General features: G+C 41.2%; 1 protein-coding gene across 3 annotated transcripts in view; it reads right to left on the bottom strand.

The window, feature by feature from the left end:
- Window positions 1-17431, bottom strand: part of DNMT1 (DNA methyltransferase 1) — a 38306-nt gene that overhangs the window by 18941 nt on the left and 1934 nt on the right. For 2 of the 3 annotated variants that reach the window (XM_016153442.2, XM_016153443.2), the window contains exons 2-16: window positions 12847-12883; window positions 12368-12475; window positions 11954-12173; window positions 11228-11303; window positions 10050-10128; window positions 7518-7552; window positions 7069-7153; window positions 5607-5638; window positions 4628-4712; window positions 2930-2964; window positions 2350-2431; window positions 774-808; window positions 408-453; window positions 233-313; window positions 49-158 (exon numbers count right to left, since the gene is read on the bottom strand). In XM_016153442.2, the coding sequence (XP_016008928.1) occupies window positions 49-158; window positions 233-313; window positions 408-453; window positions 774-808; window positions 2350-2431; window positions 2930-2964; window positions 4628-4712; window positions 5607-5638; window positions 7069-7153; window positions 7518-7552; window positions 10050-10128; window positions 11228-11303; window positions 11954-12173; window positions 12368-12475; window positions 12847-12883 (1146 nt within the window). Of the gene's footprint in view, window positions 1-48; window positions 159-232; window positions 314-407; window positions 454-773; window positions 809-2349; window positions 2432-2929; window positions 2965-4627; window positions 4713-5606; window positions 5639-7068; window positions 7154-7517; window positions 7553-10049; window positions 10129-11227; window positions 11304-11953; window positions 12174-12367; window positions 12476-12846; window positions 12884-17431 lie in introns of those variants that run through there. The other variant, XM_016153445.2, reaches the window with a different exon arrangement.

Here is a 17431-nt window from a genome sequence, read left to right as displayed (position 1 = left end):
GGCATCTTTAGGGAGATGCCCTGTCACAATGAATAGGCATATCAGTACCTGAAGCACGTCAGTTTGTGCTGGGGAAGAGCCTCGTAACTCTCAAAGCCAGATTCATTGGCGTCAAAGATAGACAGTCTCTCATTTGTCAACAGCTGTGGCTCATCCACCTGAGAGACATCAGACTGGTAAGCAGAGGGATGTGAGGCAGAAATGAACAGCTGAAGGCGGTGCTGGAACTTACTGCGTCAGTTGGGTGATGCTCATACTTCAGTTCAGGGTCATCCAGGTACTGTCCACACTGAACGCACCGCGGAGGATGGGTCTGTGGGGGCATGACACAATGATGCTCAGAGGGCCAGCTCTGAGCAATTGCATTAGTGCTGCACCACCAGCTTTCTCCCCAGATGCACACTTACCTTGGAGGACACTACTGTTTTGGTTCGAGCCACTTTTTTCTCAGTTCTAGGAACAAAGCACAAGATGGTTTGTTCTTTTAGTCATTTCAGAAAATATCAGAATACACCGCCAAAGTTATACCTAGACCACCCAACACACATGACACCAGGTACTGCATAAGGGGCAAGGTGCTAGGTCACAAGTGTGTCTACCACATGGAGAAGACCGGCTTCACATGGCAGACTTGGAGCATCTTGGTCCTGGGCTCATAGACCTGATCAGATTCAAAACTAAGCCTGGTCTGGCAATTCACTGAAAGCCCCTTTTTCTTTCTAGAACAATTATCTTATTATCTGCTGTGTATAAAGACAAAAATAAGTTCTTACGGTTCTTTGGATGTAGTTTTGCGTCTCTTCTCCTCCTAAATGGAGAAAACAAAGAGAAAGGTAAAAAATACTTTACATTTGGATAATGCTTCAGAGTTAAGAATTTAACTTATATGTTTATCACAAAACCTAGTCAGAGGCAGAGAAGAAGCCAGTAAGACCTGAGCCACCTTCAGTGTGTAGTCTTATAATCAAAATTCTTATAACCAAAAACTTCCTTAAAAGACTCATTAAGAGACCAAAAAACAAAAAACCCTTAGCTTTCCTATACAAGTGGTACTTCAAGTAAATAACTGATAAGGGGTCCTATGGACTGAACTATGTGCCACTAATTTGTATGTTAGAGCCCTAACCCTGAGTATGACTTCGGGGATGGATCTCTTAAGGAGGTGACTAAGGTTAAATAAATGAGGTCATAAGAGTGGAGCCCTAATCCAATTGCACTAGTGTCCTTATTAGAAGGGACACCCGAGTTCATTCTCCCTCCATGCTCATACAGGGAAAGGCCACGTGAGGACCCAGTGAGGAGATGGCCATCAGCAAGTCAGGAAGAAAGGCGTCACCAGAAACAAACCCTGCCAGCACTTTGACCTTGGACTTTCAGTTTCCTGAACTGTGAAAAAAAAAAATAAATATCTGTTGTTTAAACCAACCAGACTATGGTATTTTCTTACAGTAGTCTGAGCAGACTAAAATTAAGGGGAAATTTGTTTCTAGAACTATTTTGGATAAATAAAGGAACAACAGAACTAGACTATCCTACTTTGCAACTCCTAGTGGAATAGAATTAAGCAGTGACTGTTAAAAACATTAGCTGAAAACTGAGGGGGACTTTATAATGGATGGATCTGGCGCCTGAGCCCAGCGATCAATTTTAACCCCACAAAGAGACAACTGTGACTTCTGGTGTGATACAATAGAAAGAATGTGATACCACCTCACAAGTCCTCTGGAAAACAACAGAAGACCTGGAGCTGGTCAAGGCTCTAGACTCTACAGTCTGCAGGAGACAGGGCTGAAGGAGAATGTTAAATGCAGGACAAATGCAAATAGCAAAATCCAGAATACGGATCTCTAGATAACCGGTTCCTTGCACATACTGCAAACGAGAGGAGAGGGGTGAAACTTTAGGACAGATATCAAATATAGTGTATAGACTTTGTTTGGGTTCTGATCCAAACAAAGCAACAAAGCGTAAGAACATAATGGAGACAATCAGAGTCTGAATGCAAAACTAGAATTTAGTATTATTGTGTTATGATGGGACTACAGTGTTTTAAGAGTCATTTTATAAGTAGTTCTTCTGTAAATATTTTAGTAATATATCTGGGATTTGCTCATCATCAGGGGTAACGGGAGGATAAGGAGGATGAGCAGGGCTTGGCTAAAACACTTGATCACGAGTTGATAATTGTTGAAGACTAATGAGAACGTGGGAATTTACTACCCTATTCTGCTCAATTTTGGGTATGCTTGAATATTTCCAAAACAAAGTTAATTTTTAAAAAGTCACTTTAACATTCTAGCAGATGGGATGTACGAAATATGATAAAATTGAAAAAAAGCAATGCCTTACTTTTTCGTCTTCATCTTTTTCATCAGAAACTTGTGGTTTTACTCTTTCAGGTTCTTTTTCTTCAGGTCTCCGTTTGGCAGCTCTGTTGGGTAAACAAATATACACCAAATGTTAGTGCAGAAAAACTAATCGTATTGCCAACATGCATCAAAAGACAAACTAATGCCTTCCTATCAAAAAGCGAAATATTCAGAATACATCTAGGGCACAGATTCTTTATTCCCATCCAAAAAAAGAGAGCCCCCTTGTCATGGTGGCTGCTAACTCGTAATCCTGAAACGAAGCATTCAGAAGCCCCATGTGACCCCTCAGATGTCGGGGGCATGATGAGAAGTGCTGGAAGCTAATGGACACAGGTGACTGCAGTGACAGGAGTTCCGCTGAAGTGGTAGAGCGTAAGGAAAGTATAGGGCCCAGAGTTTGGCTTCTTATCCAACCCTGCCCCAACTAATCCAATCTTCCGATACCATCAGCAACTCTGTGTGAACCTCTACATCGTCACAGGTCTCTAGAACAGTTATTTCAATAATTAAAATTACACAAAGCACAGCACAAAAGCGCAAGCATTTTAACCACTTACAGATCTTTGGGTTGACTTCTGTGCCTCTTTTCATCCTGAGAGGGGAAAGCAGGGGTGGAGATATAAAGGGGGAAAAATTAGCCTCTGAGAAAAGAGCTAGACCAAACCCGAAGTATCAGTTAGTGATCACAGCACTGTGGAACTAGAGAATAGGAAAATCTAGGCAGATCTTCAGGGTAGAGATGAGGCTTCAAATTTTTAACTCAGTTCCCTACCCCTTAAAAACAAGAGTTGACTAGGAGTTGGCAAACTTTCTATAAAGGGTCAGTAAAAAAAAAACACCTTCAGATTGGCAAACCACATGGTCTGTGTCACTACTACTCAACTTTGCCACTGTAGCACAAAAGCAACCAGAAATATATGCAAATGAAAAGGCGTGGCTGTGCTCCAGTAAAATTTAGAAAAACAGGCAGCGGGCTAGATTTGGCCTGCGGGCCATATTTTACCAAGCCCTATCCCAGAAAAGCTCAGTGTAGAAGGGAATATTATAGTAATTTTGCTTATGTTGGCCAAAATGCCTATAGCTCCATCTGTCATCTAGTCACAGGTGAAGACTTTACCCAGATAGGCACTGGGATAGTGGTGGGTGGAGGGGGCAGAGGGGACATTAACTTTGAATCTACTATGGAAAATTAAGAATTCCCAATTATGTTACCAACTCCTTGTTCTATTTGGACAATCTAATAATTTCTGAGCCCGCAGGCAAAAAATACTGTTCTGATAACACAGCTCTTCTTCGTAAAGCAACAAATTTACAAATGGATCTATCAAAAAAGGTAAAAAATATTAAAAAGGCAAAAGTGCTGGCTATCTGATTTAAAACTCCTGCCAGTTTGAGAATGGGTGGCTGATGACACCACTAAGATCTCTCTAGATCTGAAGGGCAAGTGCTGACAGGAAGGTAACCAATATCTGGACAGGAAAGGTAAGAGACAAGATGTTAGAGCAAGCTGGAGAGGACACCAAGAGTCATCTGCCACAGGACGAGAACAGACGCCCATCACCAACTAGGTTGGAAGTGAGAATGCTCACAACCCAGGAAGTCTGTGACCTCGGGCTCCACTCTCCAGATCGCCACAGACAGAAGCCCACAGACAATCGTGGAATCCTAGTTCAGCCTCTTAGATGGGACAAAACAGCCCTAAAAAGCTCAAGATTCCTGTGCTGCAGCCCCAGCAGATCTATCCTCCGCCCAGAGTTCAAGTGGCAGGACAGCCCTGCGGATAACCCTGCCATCCTGATTTTTACACAGGCCCAGCCCTCTCAATGTGGAATGTTTAAATCCTCAAACGCGTTTACTTAGCTGAACTGGAAGTGAGGAGACTGGTGGGAGTGAGGGGAGCTAGACTCAACCTAGGAAAATGACTGATAAAGCAGCACAGGCATGGATGACACACATATCTGGGTTGACACGTTGGGCCTTCAGAAAAAAATCGAGCTGGTTCCAAACACATCTTAGTCAAGGCACACACAGGCTTCATTGTTGTGAATAGACAGACAACTGAACGCTCACTACGTACCAGGCACTGACATGCAGTGACAACCACCAGACCCCAGGAGGGTGATTAGGTAATTTGCCCAGAGTCCCCACACGGGTAGATAAGACTGGATTTGAACCCAGAGCCCTGCCCCAGGCCATTTCTCCCAACCAAATGGGAACATAAGAATAAAGTAAAGTAACAAAGATTCAGTCATTACTTTTCCATCTCCTTCATCCATTTCAGCATGAACTCCTGGTCTTGCTTCTCTGTCAGGCTCCTCCTTAGATTTCTGTTTAGGTGTCCTGTCACAAAAGAAAAGACACACGCCCTCAAGTCAGCTCAGGGAGTCTAATGCCATTGCAAGCAGCCCAGTGAGGACCTATACATGGTCTCCTCCTTGAGTTAGAGTACGGGTTGCCTTTCCCATCTGAAAGGCAAGGCTTCATTGCAGGAAACCTGAAAGGCATTTATCGCCTCGGAACTTATCTCAAAAATGCCACCAACACTTCGTAAAAACGTTGATGAGATGTCAGTGGTTTAAAAAAACAGATAACAGGACTCCACTGAGTTCTTGTGACGAGACAGAAATCCTACCTGCAGGGCAAGCATCTGGCCCCCACAATGCCGACCCCGTGCAGGTAAGGAGGAACTGGTCTGATGCGCAGTCTGCAGACATGGGATCTAGACTGCTCCCCTTGCCACTAAGATCCGGGTTCTGCCAACCCCTGGACTTATTAAGCCAAGTCTCAAAATCTGCTTCACCCAATTGGATGTCAAGAGAGCCTTGAAAAAATGCTGCTTTTCACTTCTGCCCTCACTCTCTGCCACTGCCGTGAGATTGCATCCAGGCTGGCCAAATCATGTGGCAGAAGCAGGTCAGCCCTGACATCCCTGGCAAGCCTGGCCAAGATAGCTGACAGCCACCCAGCTGTAGACACCTGAGCTCAGTAAATGCTTACTGTCTTAGGCCACTGAGCTTTGGGGCTATTTGTTACACAGTGTCTCCATAGCTATGAGTGATAAACAGTGCCCCTTAACTACCCCTGACCTTCTACAAATGGAATTCACGTACATACTACGTAAATACTTAATGCACCTATTTAATGGTCTGTCTGATCCATTATTTCTACCAGAACACTTATTTTAACAATTAAACTTTATAATATGAAGTACAAAGGCATGTTAACTATACTTACAGTTCTTTGGTTTGACTTCGGAGTCTCTTGTCCTAAGTGAGGGAAAAAAAAAAAGACTAGTTAATTTTTCCCCGTTTGGTCCTGATCTTTCTGTTAAAGTGTTCTACGGAAATAAAATACCTAAACTGATCCTACAGTTTAGTTAGTGATAATAAAAATTGTCTTCAAGATAGATTTTTTTTTAGTTGGGCAAGTAGGCAGGAAATTTAAAAAAAAACTCTTAGAGGACAGATCCTACAGTTCCAGTATTTATCCCCAAATCCCCATATCACCTGTAGTGGGGGTAAGTGTTGATAACCTCATAGATAATAATTTTATAGCAAAACTAGGGATCTGTAATAAAGGAATGAAGTAGAATGACACAATGTGGACAAGAGCTCCATCTCTAACATGGTCAACACACAATTTTGAGCCCAAGCTCAAAGAGCTAAATACACCTCTCCAGAGAACTGCTCAAGACAAACTCAGCCTCAGAAATGCCACACATTTTATAAAGAGGCCACAAAGGTCAGTGGTGTTAAGAGAAGAAACACGTTACAAGAAGGGATCCTGGGAGTCTGGCCACGAGCAAGCGACTTTAGTCTTGCCCAAAGCTCCTTTTTGGAGGATGGTCAAGCTAGATCACCAGAACTGTCTGTTCTAAAAGAAACTTGACATATGTCCCAAATGTAACCTCTATCCAATTTTAACTAGTATCAGGATAGGGAAGGTAAAAGATTAGCTTCAAGCACCAAACAGTTCAAGAATTAGCATGCAGCTTAGTTGATCCCTCATCAGAGCAAATAGCAGACATCCATCCTTTAACAGGCTCCCAACAAAGGTACCCACCACCCATCCCAAGAATCACAAGAAATTCTAATCCATGTCTTCACGTGAAAACCAAAATGAGACCCTATATTAGCCCATTACCCATGACCACCCGACGTCAGCCCTTTGTTGTATGAGACAGTGCTGTCTAATGGTAAAGCTTCCGGTATTAGAACCTCTTTCCCTCTCCTACCCCTCAAGGGGGTTCAGGTGGTACATCTGCGTTTTACTTTACAAAGGAGCTGAAGTTTATTGGTCTCATCTAAGAATATAACTTTATATCTGGATGGTACTATAGAACTTTAGCACCTCACATGTTTGAAATGAGGTCTTTGAGAAGACAGCATGAGCAAGAGAGGCAGGGAGAGGGGACAGACTGAAGCTCTGTGATTGACTGACAAGATAGCAATGGTCTGGCTGACCCCAGGCCTACCACTGATGTACTACCATTACCACAGCTGCATAACCCCCTTCCAAGTAGAGAACCACCAGAAAAAGTTTGAAAAGTGTTGTAGTCAAAGTCAAGGTCATTATGATCATTAGGAAAGTCATCCTGTTCCTACACACTCCCCATCCCTTAACTCCTTTCCTAGAACCAAATGGGGGCTCTGAGATTAAGGTAGAAGTGACAAACTTGGAAGTGACCAGGCTTTACTTTTTCATCTCTTTCTCCTTCCTCTTCTTTGTGTGTTCCTGGCTTTACTCTTTCCGGTTCTTCTGCAGGCAGTGGTCTAGCAACTCTGTCAAGCAAAGTAACACACCTCAAGAGTGACTTTCACAGACTCGTCCCCTGGAAGTAGTTTTCATAAAGTCCTCCTTCCTACCCCAAAAAGTGATCATCTCTTGCTACTTCAACATTTAATCTTTAAATGTAACCTTTTATTTCTGGTTCTGAGGACAACCAGCAGTTGTTGTTCAATTTATTCTCTGTAATGAGAATTCTACCTGAATCAAAAGGTTAATCTGACCCTAACTTAGCATCATTAAGCTATCTATAATCACCATGGTAACTCACTATAAAACTTCTTCAAACATTTCTGAAAAGTCATTACAGTAATCAAGATTATACACTGTACAGAAAAAGGTATATTCATTATTTCTTACGGTTCTCTGGATGTAACTCGACGTCTCTTTTCCTCCTATGTGAAGAGAAAGCAAGAAAAGAGAGACAAGAACATTCATTTCAAAAGATCAAAACCAGAAACAAATCAAAGTATTAAGTAACTACATGGATATAATTAAAGAGGGTGGGCAATGGAGGGTGGGGTCCGGGTTTGGGAGAGATCTATGTGACCCATAGTCTGGTATGACATCTCACCTCCCTCCCTCGAAAAAAAAAGGTAAGCCCAGGAGTTCGCCCAGCACTTGGCTGTACTACAGATAGTCTAGTGTGGCTACCTAAGAGATCAGATCTTCCACCTTATGTCAGGAATATTAGAAAGAAACAAAGCAGTAATAGGGGATTCATATCAGGAAGTGAGAACTACCTAAATTGGACACAAGCTCTTCTTCTCAGATGAAAACCCTAGTACACTAGTTCTCGAAGTTAATATTTGCCATCTGCCGGATAGCTGTATTTATGTATTTAAAGGGATAAAATAGTGTAGTTATGAAACAGATCTGTATCTTATTTGAGGCAGAAGTTAGGAAAATTCATATGTGTATGCATGTGACTATACACACCTATGAAAACTGGGGAAATCTGAATAAAGTCGGCAGATCATACCAATGTCAATTTTCTGGTTTGGCTATTGTTATTACAGTTATGTAAGATGTTACCATTGGGGAAAGTTGGGTAAATTATACAGAATTCTGGAATATATGTTAAAAATATGAATATATATGTGTTTACATATAATTCTGTCTCCAGACTCAAGCTGTACCATCAACTCCTCCCTGGGTCTCCAGCCTGTAGGCCTATCCTATGTATTTCAGACTTGCCAGCCTCATAATCATGTGAACCAGTTACTTAAAATTAATTTCATACATATATGTATATGTAGACATCCTATTGGTTCTATTTTTCTACACATATATATACCTCAAAACAATACAAAAGAAACTAATAAATGTTTGCCTCTAAGAAAGGCAACTGGAGGTTCAAGGGTAAGGGGAAGAAGGGACATCTTTGTACTGTACAGCCTCTTGTATTCTTTGAAAGTTTTAGCAGATATGTATAATATCTGTTTAAAAACACCAAATTCTCAAGACTTTAAGTTGACTAAAGTAATATTCTCTGTATTACTACTTATTTGACCAATGCCATCTGACAACACTGGTTTGGTATACTAAAACTTATTCTAGCACACTGAAATAAACACTGTTTTTACAAGTGTTCATCCATGAAGCCCCAAGGCCTCCATACACAGTGCCAGTAAACTGGCTTCCGGTGTGTTTCTTTAGAAACCAAACGAACAGGCTATGTAAGCCCTCCAAAAGGTTAGGATGCTAGAAATAACTCTGAAGCTAGTGCATTTTTAAAACAGAGTTACCAATACTACAAGAGCCAGCTTGCTTTCACCTGTAAATTCTTTCTAGTGGACAAGAGACTTGGCCACATGACTTGGACAAGCTGTTTCCCCGCCGTGCCCCAGTTTCCCACTTAAGTGGGTAGTGTGACTAAACCTAACCATAGGTACCTGAAAAAAAGATTATGAACAGTGACATCTAGCCCCCAAGAATAGAGTGGTATGAGAATCAGTATGTCCTACGACAACATGTCAAGCCTATCTCAATAATACTAGTATCCCGGCGACCCCGAGTGACCCCTTAGTCCAGTGCTTCTCACCCAGGGCAATTTCGCCCCACCCCCAGGGGACATCTAGCAATATCTGAAGATGATTTTGGTTGTCACAGCTGGAAAGGGAGAGGGGGATGCTACTGGCATCTAGCTGGTAGAAGTCCAGGATGCTGCTAAGTGCTCTGCAGTACGTAGAACCGCCCCTACAGCAAAGAATTACCCAGCCCCCCAAATAAATGCCACGGTGAGAAACCCTGCCTTAGAGCAAACCATGGAGACTCATCTTTACTAGGTACCAGGCATTTACTACTCAAACGTAAACCAATACAGGCTTCCTTTCAACTTCCATGGCAAATCCTGTGGCAAAATTGAAACAAAAATCGATAGCATGTGACCATCTGGTATTATGTAGGTGTAGCCATCCTTAAGTCACCTGGAACAGTACCAGAGATTGACATTTTCTCTATCAAAGGTCTTTAGCAAGCAACCAGTTTTCTAACCTAAGAAGTCTAAGCATCGTTATTATACGACATAACTGCAGAATTCTCTGCTTTTACAGAGAAATTAGATGTGGGAAAGGCGCTTATCTGACATCAGAAGCAAATGCTTTAAACATGTCACATCTGCTGGTTTGATTGTCATAACTCTTGTCAGCTTGAGCAGTAGGAAGACACAGGAGGGAACAACAGACTCTGACATTATGGGGCTGCGTGAGTGGCAGGGCCTGCTGAACCCTCAGGTCTAACTGTGCTAAACTGCATACTGCCCTGGGCCAGGACATGCTCCAACATCTTCTCAGTTGCTCTAAGTCCATTTAGACAGACTAAACATAAAGTCGCGATCATCAGCAAGTGTACCAAAAAAAGGTGAAGAACCTTGAAAACAGCCACCCCTACCTGGTCTTTTTCTTCTTCATGGACAGAATCATCCGATCTGGCTTTTTCAGGGTCTTCCTCAGGTTTCCGTTTGGCAGGGCTGTCAAACACAGCAAAGCTAACCATTAACTCAACTAGACCTCCAGCCAGTATGGTGTCTACCTATTTAGGGCAGCCTTGTGGCAAGCATGCCCTCTTCCCACCAAGGAGAAGTCCTAGTTGTTAGGATATTAAAGGAAGCTCCAAGTTTAATGTTTCTTTGAGTGACAGGTTTAGAATATTGTCATTTTGCAAACCCTAAGAGACTGTGGATCTAAAATGTTGATCATTAGCTGCTGGTAAAATAAGAGACATCATATCTATGACATCTCAAAAATAAATAAAGCTGGAATCTGATCACGCCTCTAGACCCAACTACTAGTTTACAGGAAATGGAAACAAGGCAACACATTAGACACCATAAAAATAGTCAGCCAGATCTAGAATTTCTATTGGACAAATGATCCAGTTTTTTTCAAATAAATGGCACGAAAATAAGAAAAAGAATCTATAACTTGAAAGGCTCGAGGAACAAATCGACAAACTCAGTTTATTTGCTCCACATGGGGAAATATGAACACTAGCTATATATCTGAGAGTAAAGAATTGTTATACCTCATAAAGCATGAAAATAATGTACTTCATAAAGCATGAAAATAATGGTATGTCTTTTTAAAAAGACTGTTTACTAAATGTTAGCAAAGTATGGATTAAAAATTTGTCTGAGAGAAAGACCTCACCATCAAGAAATCTACTGAAATATTTACAGATATGTCTGGGATTTGTTTCAAAGTAATGCAGTTTGAAAGACATGGGAGTATGTGGAATTAAACCACTTAGAATAATCCAGTTGGAGTGTATGGGGGTATAGATAAAATAATGGCCAGGAGCTATTAACTGGTGACACTAGGTGATGGGTACTTGGGGGCTCATTTCACTATCCTTGTTAATTTTGTATGTATTTGAAGTTTCCTATAGTAAGAATAGGTGAGGTATTAACAAATGTTGTTCATTAATGTCTAATAAACAAAACTGCAAGATGAAAACCTATGCAATGTGGAAGTCAGAACTGCTAAATTACATCCTACTAATTCCATACATGTTTCACCAAAAACCATTGCCCCCTAGAAAAGATAGTTGTCAATTCATCATATACAGACCCTCTTGCGAAATGAGAAGTGATAGTGGTCTGCCTGGTAGTCTGCCTTGTGATCCTGGGGCTAGGTGAGACTTCAGCTGTTTAAAGAAAAAAAGGAACAAGAGAAAAAAAAGCACTATGAATAAAAAAATTCACAGCAAAGGTGCAGTTCTTCAGTGTCACCAAGTTAGTGCAGAGAACCAGATTCTGAGAATTAAGTGTCCTTCCCCTCTTACCCTAATCGACAACTGTCTTGATAAAGTGAGCAATTAGCACCTGCCAGTTTGCTAAGCCATTTTACACAAGCTCTTATTTGAGGGGCCGACCCCTGAACCAGAAAAAGGAAGAGAACCTCCCCCGTATCATAAACGGTGAAGTGGCCAAGAACCGGACATGAGCTAAAGTCTATGCTCTTTTGTTTGTAAAGATTCCAAAAGTTACTTTGATTACAAACTAGGAAGTAATCTAAGAATAAACAAGTAACTTAAATAGGCCTATAACTTTGAAGCAATAAGTATTAGTAGCTCCTGTTACCTCATACCTCATAAACTTAACCATGTTTTGAGATCTAATGCTCTAGACTTGGTCAAACACAAAATTTATAATAGTATACAGCTAAACTAGTTAGGAATTATGATACACTCCTCACTATTTAGAAGTATACACAAGAAACAACCCAGAAAGTACTGCCCAGGGGGACCTATGAGGTAGCAGTCTCCATCAGGGTCAAACAGTCGAAGGTTCTTACACTTTGTCTCTCCATCGGACTTGCTTCTCCTGGGCATGCAAGGTTTGGACACGAGTTTGGGGGATTTGTTTTCCTCTGCCATTACAACTCTGCGGTCCTCACCACTTGAATGGCTCCCGTTTTCTAGACATCCATTCACTTCCCGACTGAAAGCATGAGCTCCGTTCTCCAAGGACAAATCTTTATTTAAAAGGGATTTGACTTTAGCCAGGTAGCCCTCCTACAGCAGGAAAGGATAATTTAAGTAGCAATGAATGTAAACAAGTGGCAGTAAGAGAATAAGGAAACACACGCATTTCCTTTATAGCTACTAGGTAACAAGGAGAGCTGGGGGTCATTCTGTCTCCCTGGTCACGGACGAGCTACATGAGAAGAGACGTTTTCTAGATGCCAGGATGCTGAGTACAAACTTACCTCTGATAATTCTTCTTTGTGTAATTTTGTTTCCAAGTCACATAACTGATTCTTGATTTCTGTTTGCAGAAATTCATGCAAGAGATTCAATTTCTCCTTCACACACTCCTAAGGGAAGGACATAGGTTTAGAAGTCCCCAAGCTACTAACTAATGGACTAATACACAAAGAATCACACTGCCTGGTCACATAACAATGACTAGCAGGCAATGCTGACTCTGCCAAAAAACCTTAAGTTTTCAAAAGACACGTTAGTGATGTCTTTATTAAGATCCTATCATACCATCTCCAGAGTGGTAAAAAAATGGAAAGATCAGAGGTGAGATGGAGACATAATACTGTATGTTAATGTGGCACATTAAACAAGAATATTTCCAAGTTTTTTACGAAAAAAAACCAATTCCACTTAAACTTTTTATAAGTCATAAACTATCTGTCAAATAGTCACTTTGGTAAGATTTTTTAAAGGTGGAGATTACCTTTTCTGTTAAGCTATCTCTTTCCAAATCTTTGAGCCTGGGGGAAGAAAATAAGGGAGAAAAACTCTTGTTAAGCAACTTTACCTTAAAAATTAGTATCACAATTTTAAGAAACTTAAGCAGTAAATTCAACATATATAGATGCTAGAAATAAAAAAAAAAAAACAGTAGTTCACCCCTCCTCCATATCTAAGAATGCCTATTGGAATGCTTACACATTAAGAAGTCATTTGCAATTGCAACAAGGTCCTTTTTGAGGGGGGTAGTTCTTCTGATGGAGAGAGGGGAGTTCTATAACAATATATATCATTTTAAAAGGTACTGGGAAAGGAAGCAGGTCACGGAGTTGGGGTCCTTCTGTAAATTAAGTGGCCTACAGGTGGTATTCCTTCAGTTGGATTTGAGAAGAGCCCATAAGAAGGTACACCACAGCATGATCATGTTAGCATGAGTGGCCAGGGCCACAGGACACTGTGGGAAACAGGTGGCTAACATTCCCAAAGGCTGGGATGGAGAGAGGGCTGCATTCTAATGAGGAACATATGCAATGGAAGAATCCAGGCATCTGGGCAGTAGGGGTGCCCACAAACAGGGGAGATGGGTGAAGTTAGAGGAGTTGGCTGGCGCCTCACCCAAGAGTTCATCGTTTTTACCTAATCATTCAGAAGTGCAGAACTGTCATGAGTTTGGCTAGGAAAATCATGGTCTGATTTAATTATTGAAGATTAGTGCCTTGCCTCTTTTGGAGAAAGGAGGAAAAAAAATAAAAATAAAGGAACAAGAATAGAAGGTACTGAGGAAAGGGAGGTGAGCAGAGCCTTGGTGCTGACTGTGGAGTTAAAACAGGTCTAACAAGATGAGTGAGTGTCAGTCAGTGGAGGGGGAGCACGCTGGATGGCGACCTGGGCCTCTACCATCTCTGGATCCTCCCGCCCAGCAGCCACACAGACTAGGTACTCAGTTATCACCAGCCCAAAGGGCAGGAAAAGAGCAAGTGTTAGCAGCAAAGCCAGGAACGTGAGCGGCAGGGTTTGCAGGACCAATGTCACACAGTGGCTGATCCGAGTGCATGCGAACCCTGCTTCTAGCTTCGATTGCTGCTCGCATCTATAGGTATCTACTGTATGCCAGGCCCTGTTCCAGGCAACGAGCTGGGTGATTGGACACAGGCATTGCCAGGCAGGGACCTCCTGACTTGGGTCATCAGGAAAGGTCTTTCTGCATAAAAGACACCTAGCAGACTGCAGGTATGGTGGGAGCACAGACAACCCTTGAACGCCAAGGGTCCACTTATACATGGTTTTTTCCCAATAAATACTGTAAATGTATTTTCTTGTCCTTATGATTTTCTTAATAAGTTTCTTTTCTCTTGCTTACTTTATCATAATAGTTTATAATATCTATGTAAAAAATGGAAAACGAATAGTCAATTAACACATAAGGCTTCCACTCAACAGTAGGCTCTTAGTTAAGTTTGGAGGAGTCAAAAGCTATAGGTGGATTTTCAACTATGCAAGGGGTTGGTGCCCAACCCCGACATTGTTCAAGGGGCAACTAAACATATCACCTCCAGAAGCTGTGAAAGGTCCTCAGCTCAGAGCCAGCAAGAGAAGAATTTCAGCCTTACAACTATAAGGAGCTAAGTTCTGCCAACAACCCAAAAGAGTAGAAAACAGATTTTCCTCTAGATCAGGGGTCCCCAACCCTCGGGTCGCAGAGCAGGAGGTGAGCAGTAAGCAAGCAAGTGAAGCTTCATCTGTATTTGCAGCCGCTTCCCAGCACTAGCATCACAACCTCAGCTCCATCTCAGATCATCAAGCATTAAATTCTCATAGGAGTGCTGGTCCCTGGTGCCAAAAAGGTTGAGGACCACCACACTAAAGCCTCCAAAAAAGAATGCAGACTGCTGACACTTTGATATTAATCCAGTGAGACCCATACCAGATTTCTGACCTATCGAACTGTAAGAGAATAAATTTGTTTTATTTAAGCCATTCAGTTTATAATAATGTTATAGCAGCAATTAAAAACCAATACAGTATCAGAAATTCAGAACTTTTGGGTGGGAAAAATAGTAAGCAGGCCACGAGTTTTAGAAGTGACATTTCAGTGAACAGCAGCTGTACAGATGGCTGGCTATTCAGCATCGAGAATCAGAACGGGCACTCCAGAGAGGTAACAAAACTGAAGGTGTCCAGGCATGGATGGAACTGGAAGGTATCATGCTAAGTGAAATAAGTCAAACAGAGGGACAAATGCCATATAATCTGTTATATATGGAATCTAAAGAACAAAATACATGAACAAACAACAGAAATAGATTCATAGATACAGAGAACAAACTGATGGTTACCTGATGGGAGGGGGGTTGGGTAAAAAAGGTGAAGGGATTAAGAAGTACAAATTGGTAGTTACAAAATAGTCACGGGGCTCTAAAGCATAGAGAAACAGTCAATGATATTATAATACCTAGGTATAGTGCCAGGTGGGTACTAGTCAGGGGGATCACTTCGTAAATTAATGTCTAACCACTATGCTGTACACCTGAAACTAAAAATAACTGAATGTCAACTATAATTGAAAAAAAAAATTTAAGGTGGAAAAAAGGTGAAGAGAATTAACAGATTCAAACTTCTAGTTATAAAATAAATAAGTGATGGAGATATAATGCATAGTACAGACAATATAGTCAATAATATTGTAATAACGTATGGTAACAGATGGTTATTAGACGCAGCACAGTGACCATTTATTTAGGTATATAAATAAATGTTGAATAATTATGGTGTACCCCTGAAACTAATATTGTATGTTAGCTATATTTTAATAAAAATCACTTTAAAAGAAAAAACACTGGAAGTGTCTATCTCCTGTGGGTGACCCAGTTGCTGAAAGTAGAACTCCCATGACTGAGATAAGGGTCAAAGAATGAAAGAAAAGGGATGGAGAAGTGGGTGGGGATCAGGTAAGAAAGAAGCTCCCTGGTAGTAGACAGCATCACAAAAGCCAAAGATACAAAAAATTAAAAAGAAAGATGTTGAGAGTTGAAAGATAAAAAGCCACTTCAGCCCTTCAGAGAGGAATGCCTAATCAAGAGTAGTAGACAGCTGGCACAAAAGCTAAGGTGGCAGCAGAAAGAACATGTCCAGATCATTCTACAAGCCAGGCAAAGAGGAAGATTGGAATAAGCCAGTATATGCTTCATCTCTATCCGACATACAATGCCACATTAATACCTACCTCAGTATGAGATTCACGTTAGTACTTTAAATTATACTCCCTTAATTGAAATGAAATATACTGCTGACCATGTGATAAGCACTACGGAAGTTTTCTGTGTAGGTGCTACTCTACCACATTTACACCCACTATCTCAGTCTTCATAATGCCCCAGTGGAACGGCACCTTCATCCCATTTTAGAGAGAAAGCAGTAAGAAGTTAGATAACTTAGCCATACAGCTGGCAAGTGTCAAGTGGGCTTTGAACCCCAGTGTTCTGCACCTCTAGAATTCTACTACAGAAGAGTAAAGGTAAGTCAGTTTTGCCCTTATTCAATACCTACTCAGTAGGAGCCATGGAACTAGTTAAGAACCTCAAGATCCATCTTAATCTAATCACAGAATGACCAGCAGATAAGAAAGCTGCCACAATTACAAAGGCTAATCAGAGTTATGCAAAGGAGGTTGCTAGAATCAGTGTGTAAATCGAGGCTTCATTCAAGGGAAAAGTCTCACAAGCAAGCATTTGAAAGTCTACTGTACACCAAGCTGCATATAAAGTGAATAAGGGAAACATAGTCGGACAACAAATCATCAATTCCAGGATTACTAGGCAGCATGTGGGGTGCACAAACAGAATTCAACACTTTTCTCAATGTAGGGAAAAGGGACTGTCTTTCTGAGTGCCATCTTAAGGATGAAGGGACAGAAGCCACCTTGGAGGAGGTAGGGCCCAGCCTCCCACTAGCCACTCTGTATGGTCTCAGGCCCCAAGAACCTAAAAAGAAGGCCTACATGGATTGTGAGAAGAGCACAAGATGACTCAGGCAAGGGGACAGGGATTCTGGAGTTCAGGCCAAGTGCAACAGGCACTGTAGGGGCAGGGAAACCACTAGACTCAACTTACGTTGTAAGAGAATCACAGTTTCCACTTACAGAAAACAGACCTGAGTATTAACAGGAAGACAAGTGGGAGACTACCATTTTTTCTGTACAAACGATGGCAGCTTGGGCAGAGAAAAAAAATCAAGTGGAAAAATGCAGCATGTCCTGAAAGGCATGCTTTTTAGAAGACTTAGGGTAGTAAATAATATTTCAAAAAAAGTTAAAGACTTCAAAAATACTTTCTAATATCATTACTTTTCTAATGGAACTATTTGTGAGTTGAAAGAAGTTGCCATATAAACACATTAGAAGTGACAGAAATGTATAAATAAGGACTAGGCCTAAATTTTGTTCCTATTCTAATGAACTTGGGTACCTTTATATTATAGATTGCATGTCTCTAATTTTCATAAATCAAGACTTATACCTCAGTTTACAAATCTAAGTTTAAGAGTGTTGAACACCATGTTTATGTGTATAT

The sequence above is a fragment of the Rousettus aegyptiacus genome, unplaced genomic scaffold (genome assembly GCF_014176215.1).
Source record: "Rousettus aegyptiacus isolate mRouAeg1 unplaced genomic scaffold, mRouAeg1.p scaffold_m13_p_16, whole genome shotgun sequence".
Lineage (NCBI taxonomy): Eukaryota > Metazoa > Chordata > Mammalia > Chiroptera > Pteropodidae > Rousettus > Rousettus aegyptiacus.
This window is presented reverse-complemented; position numbering and strand designations above follow the sequence as displayed.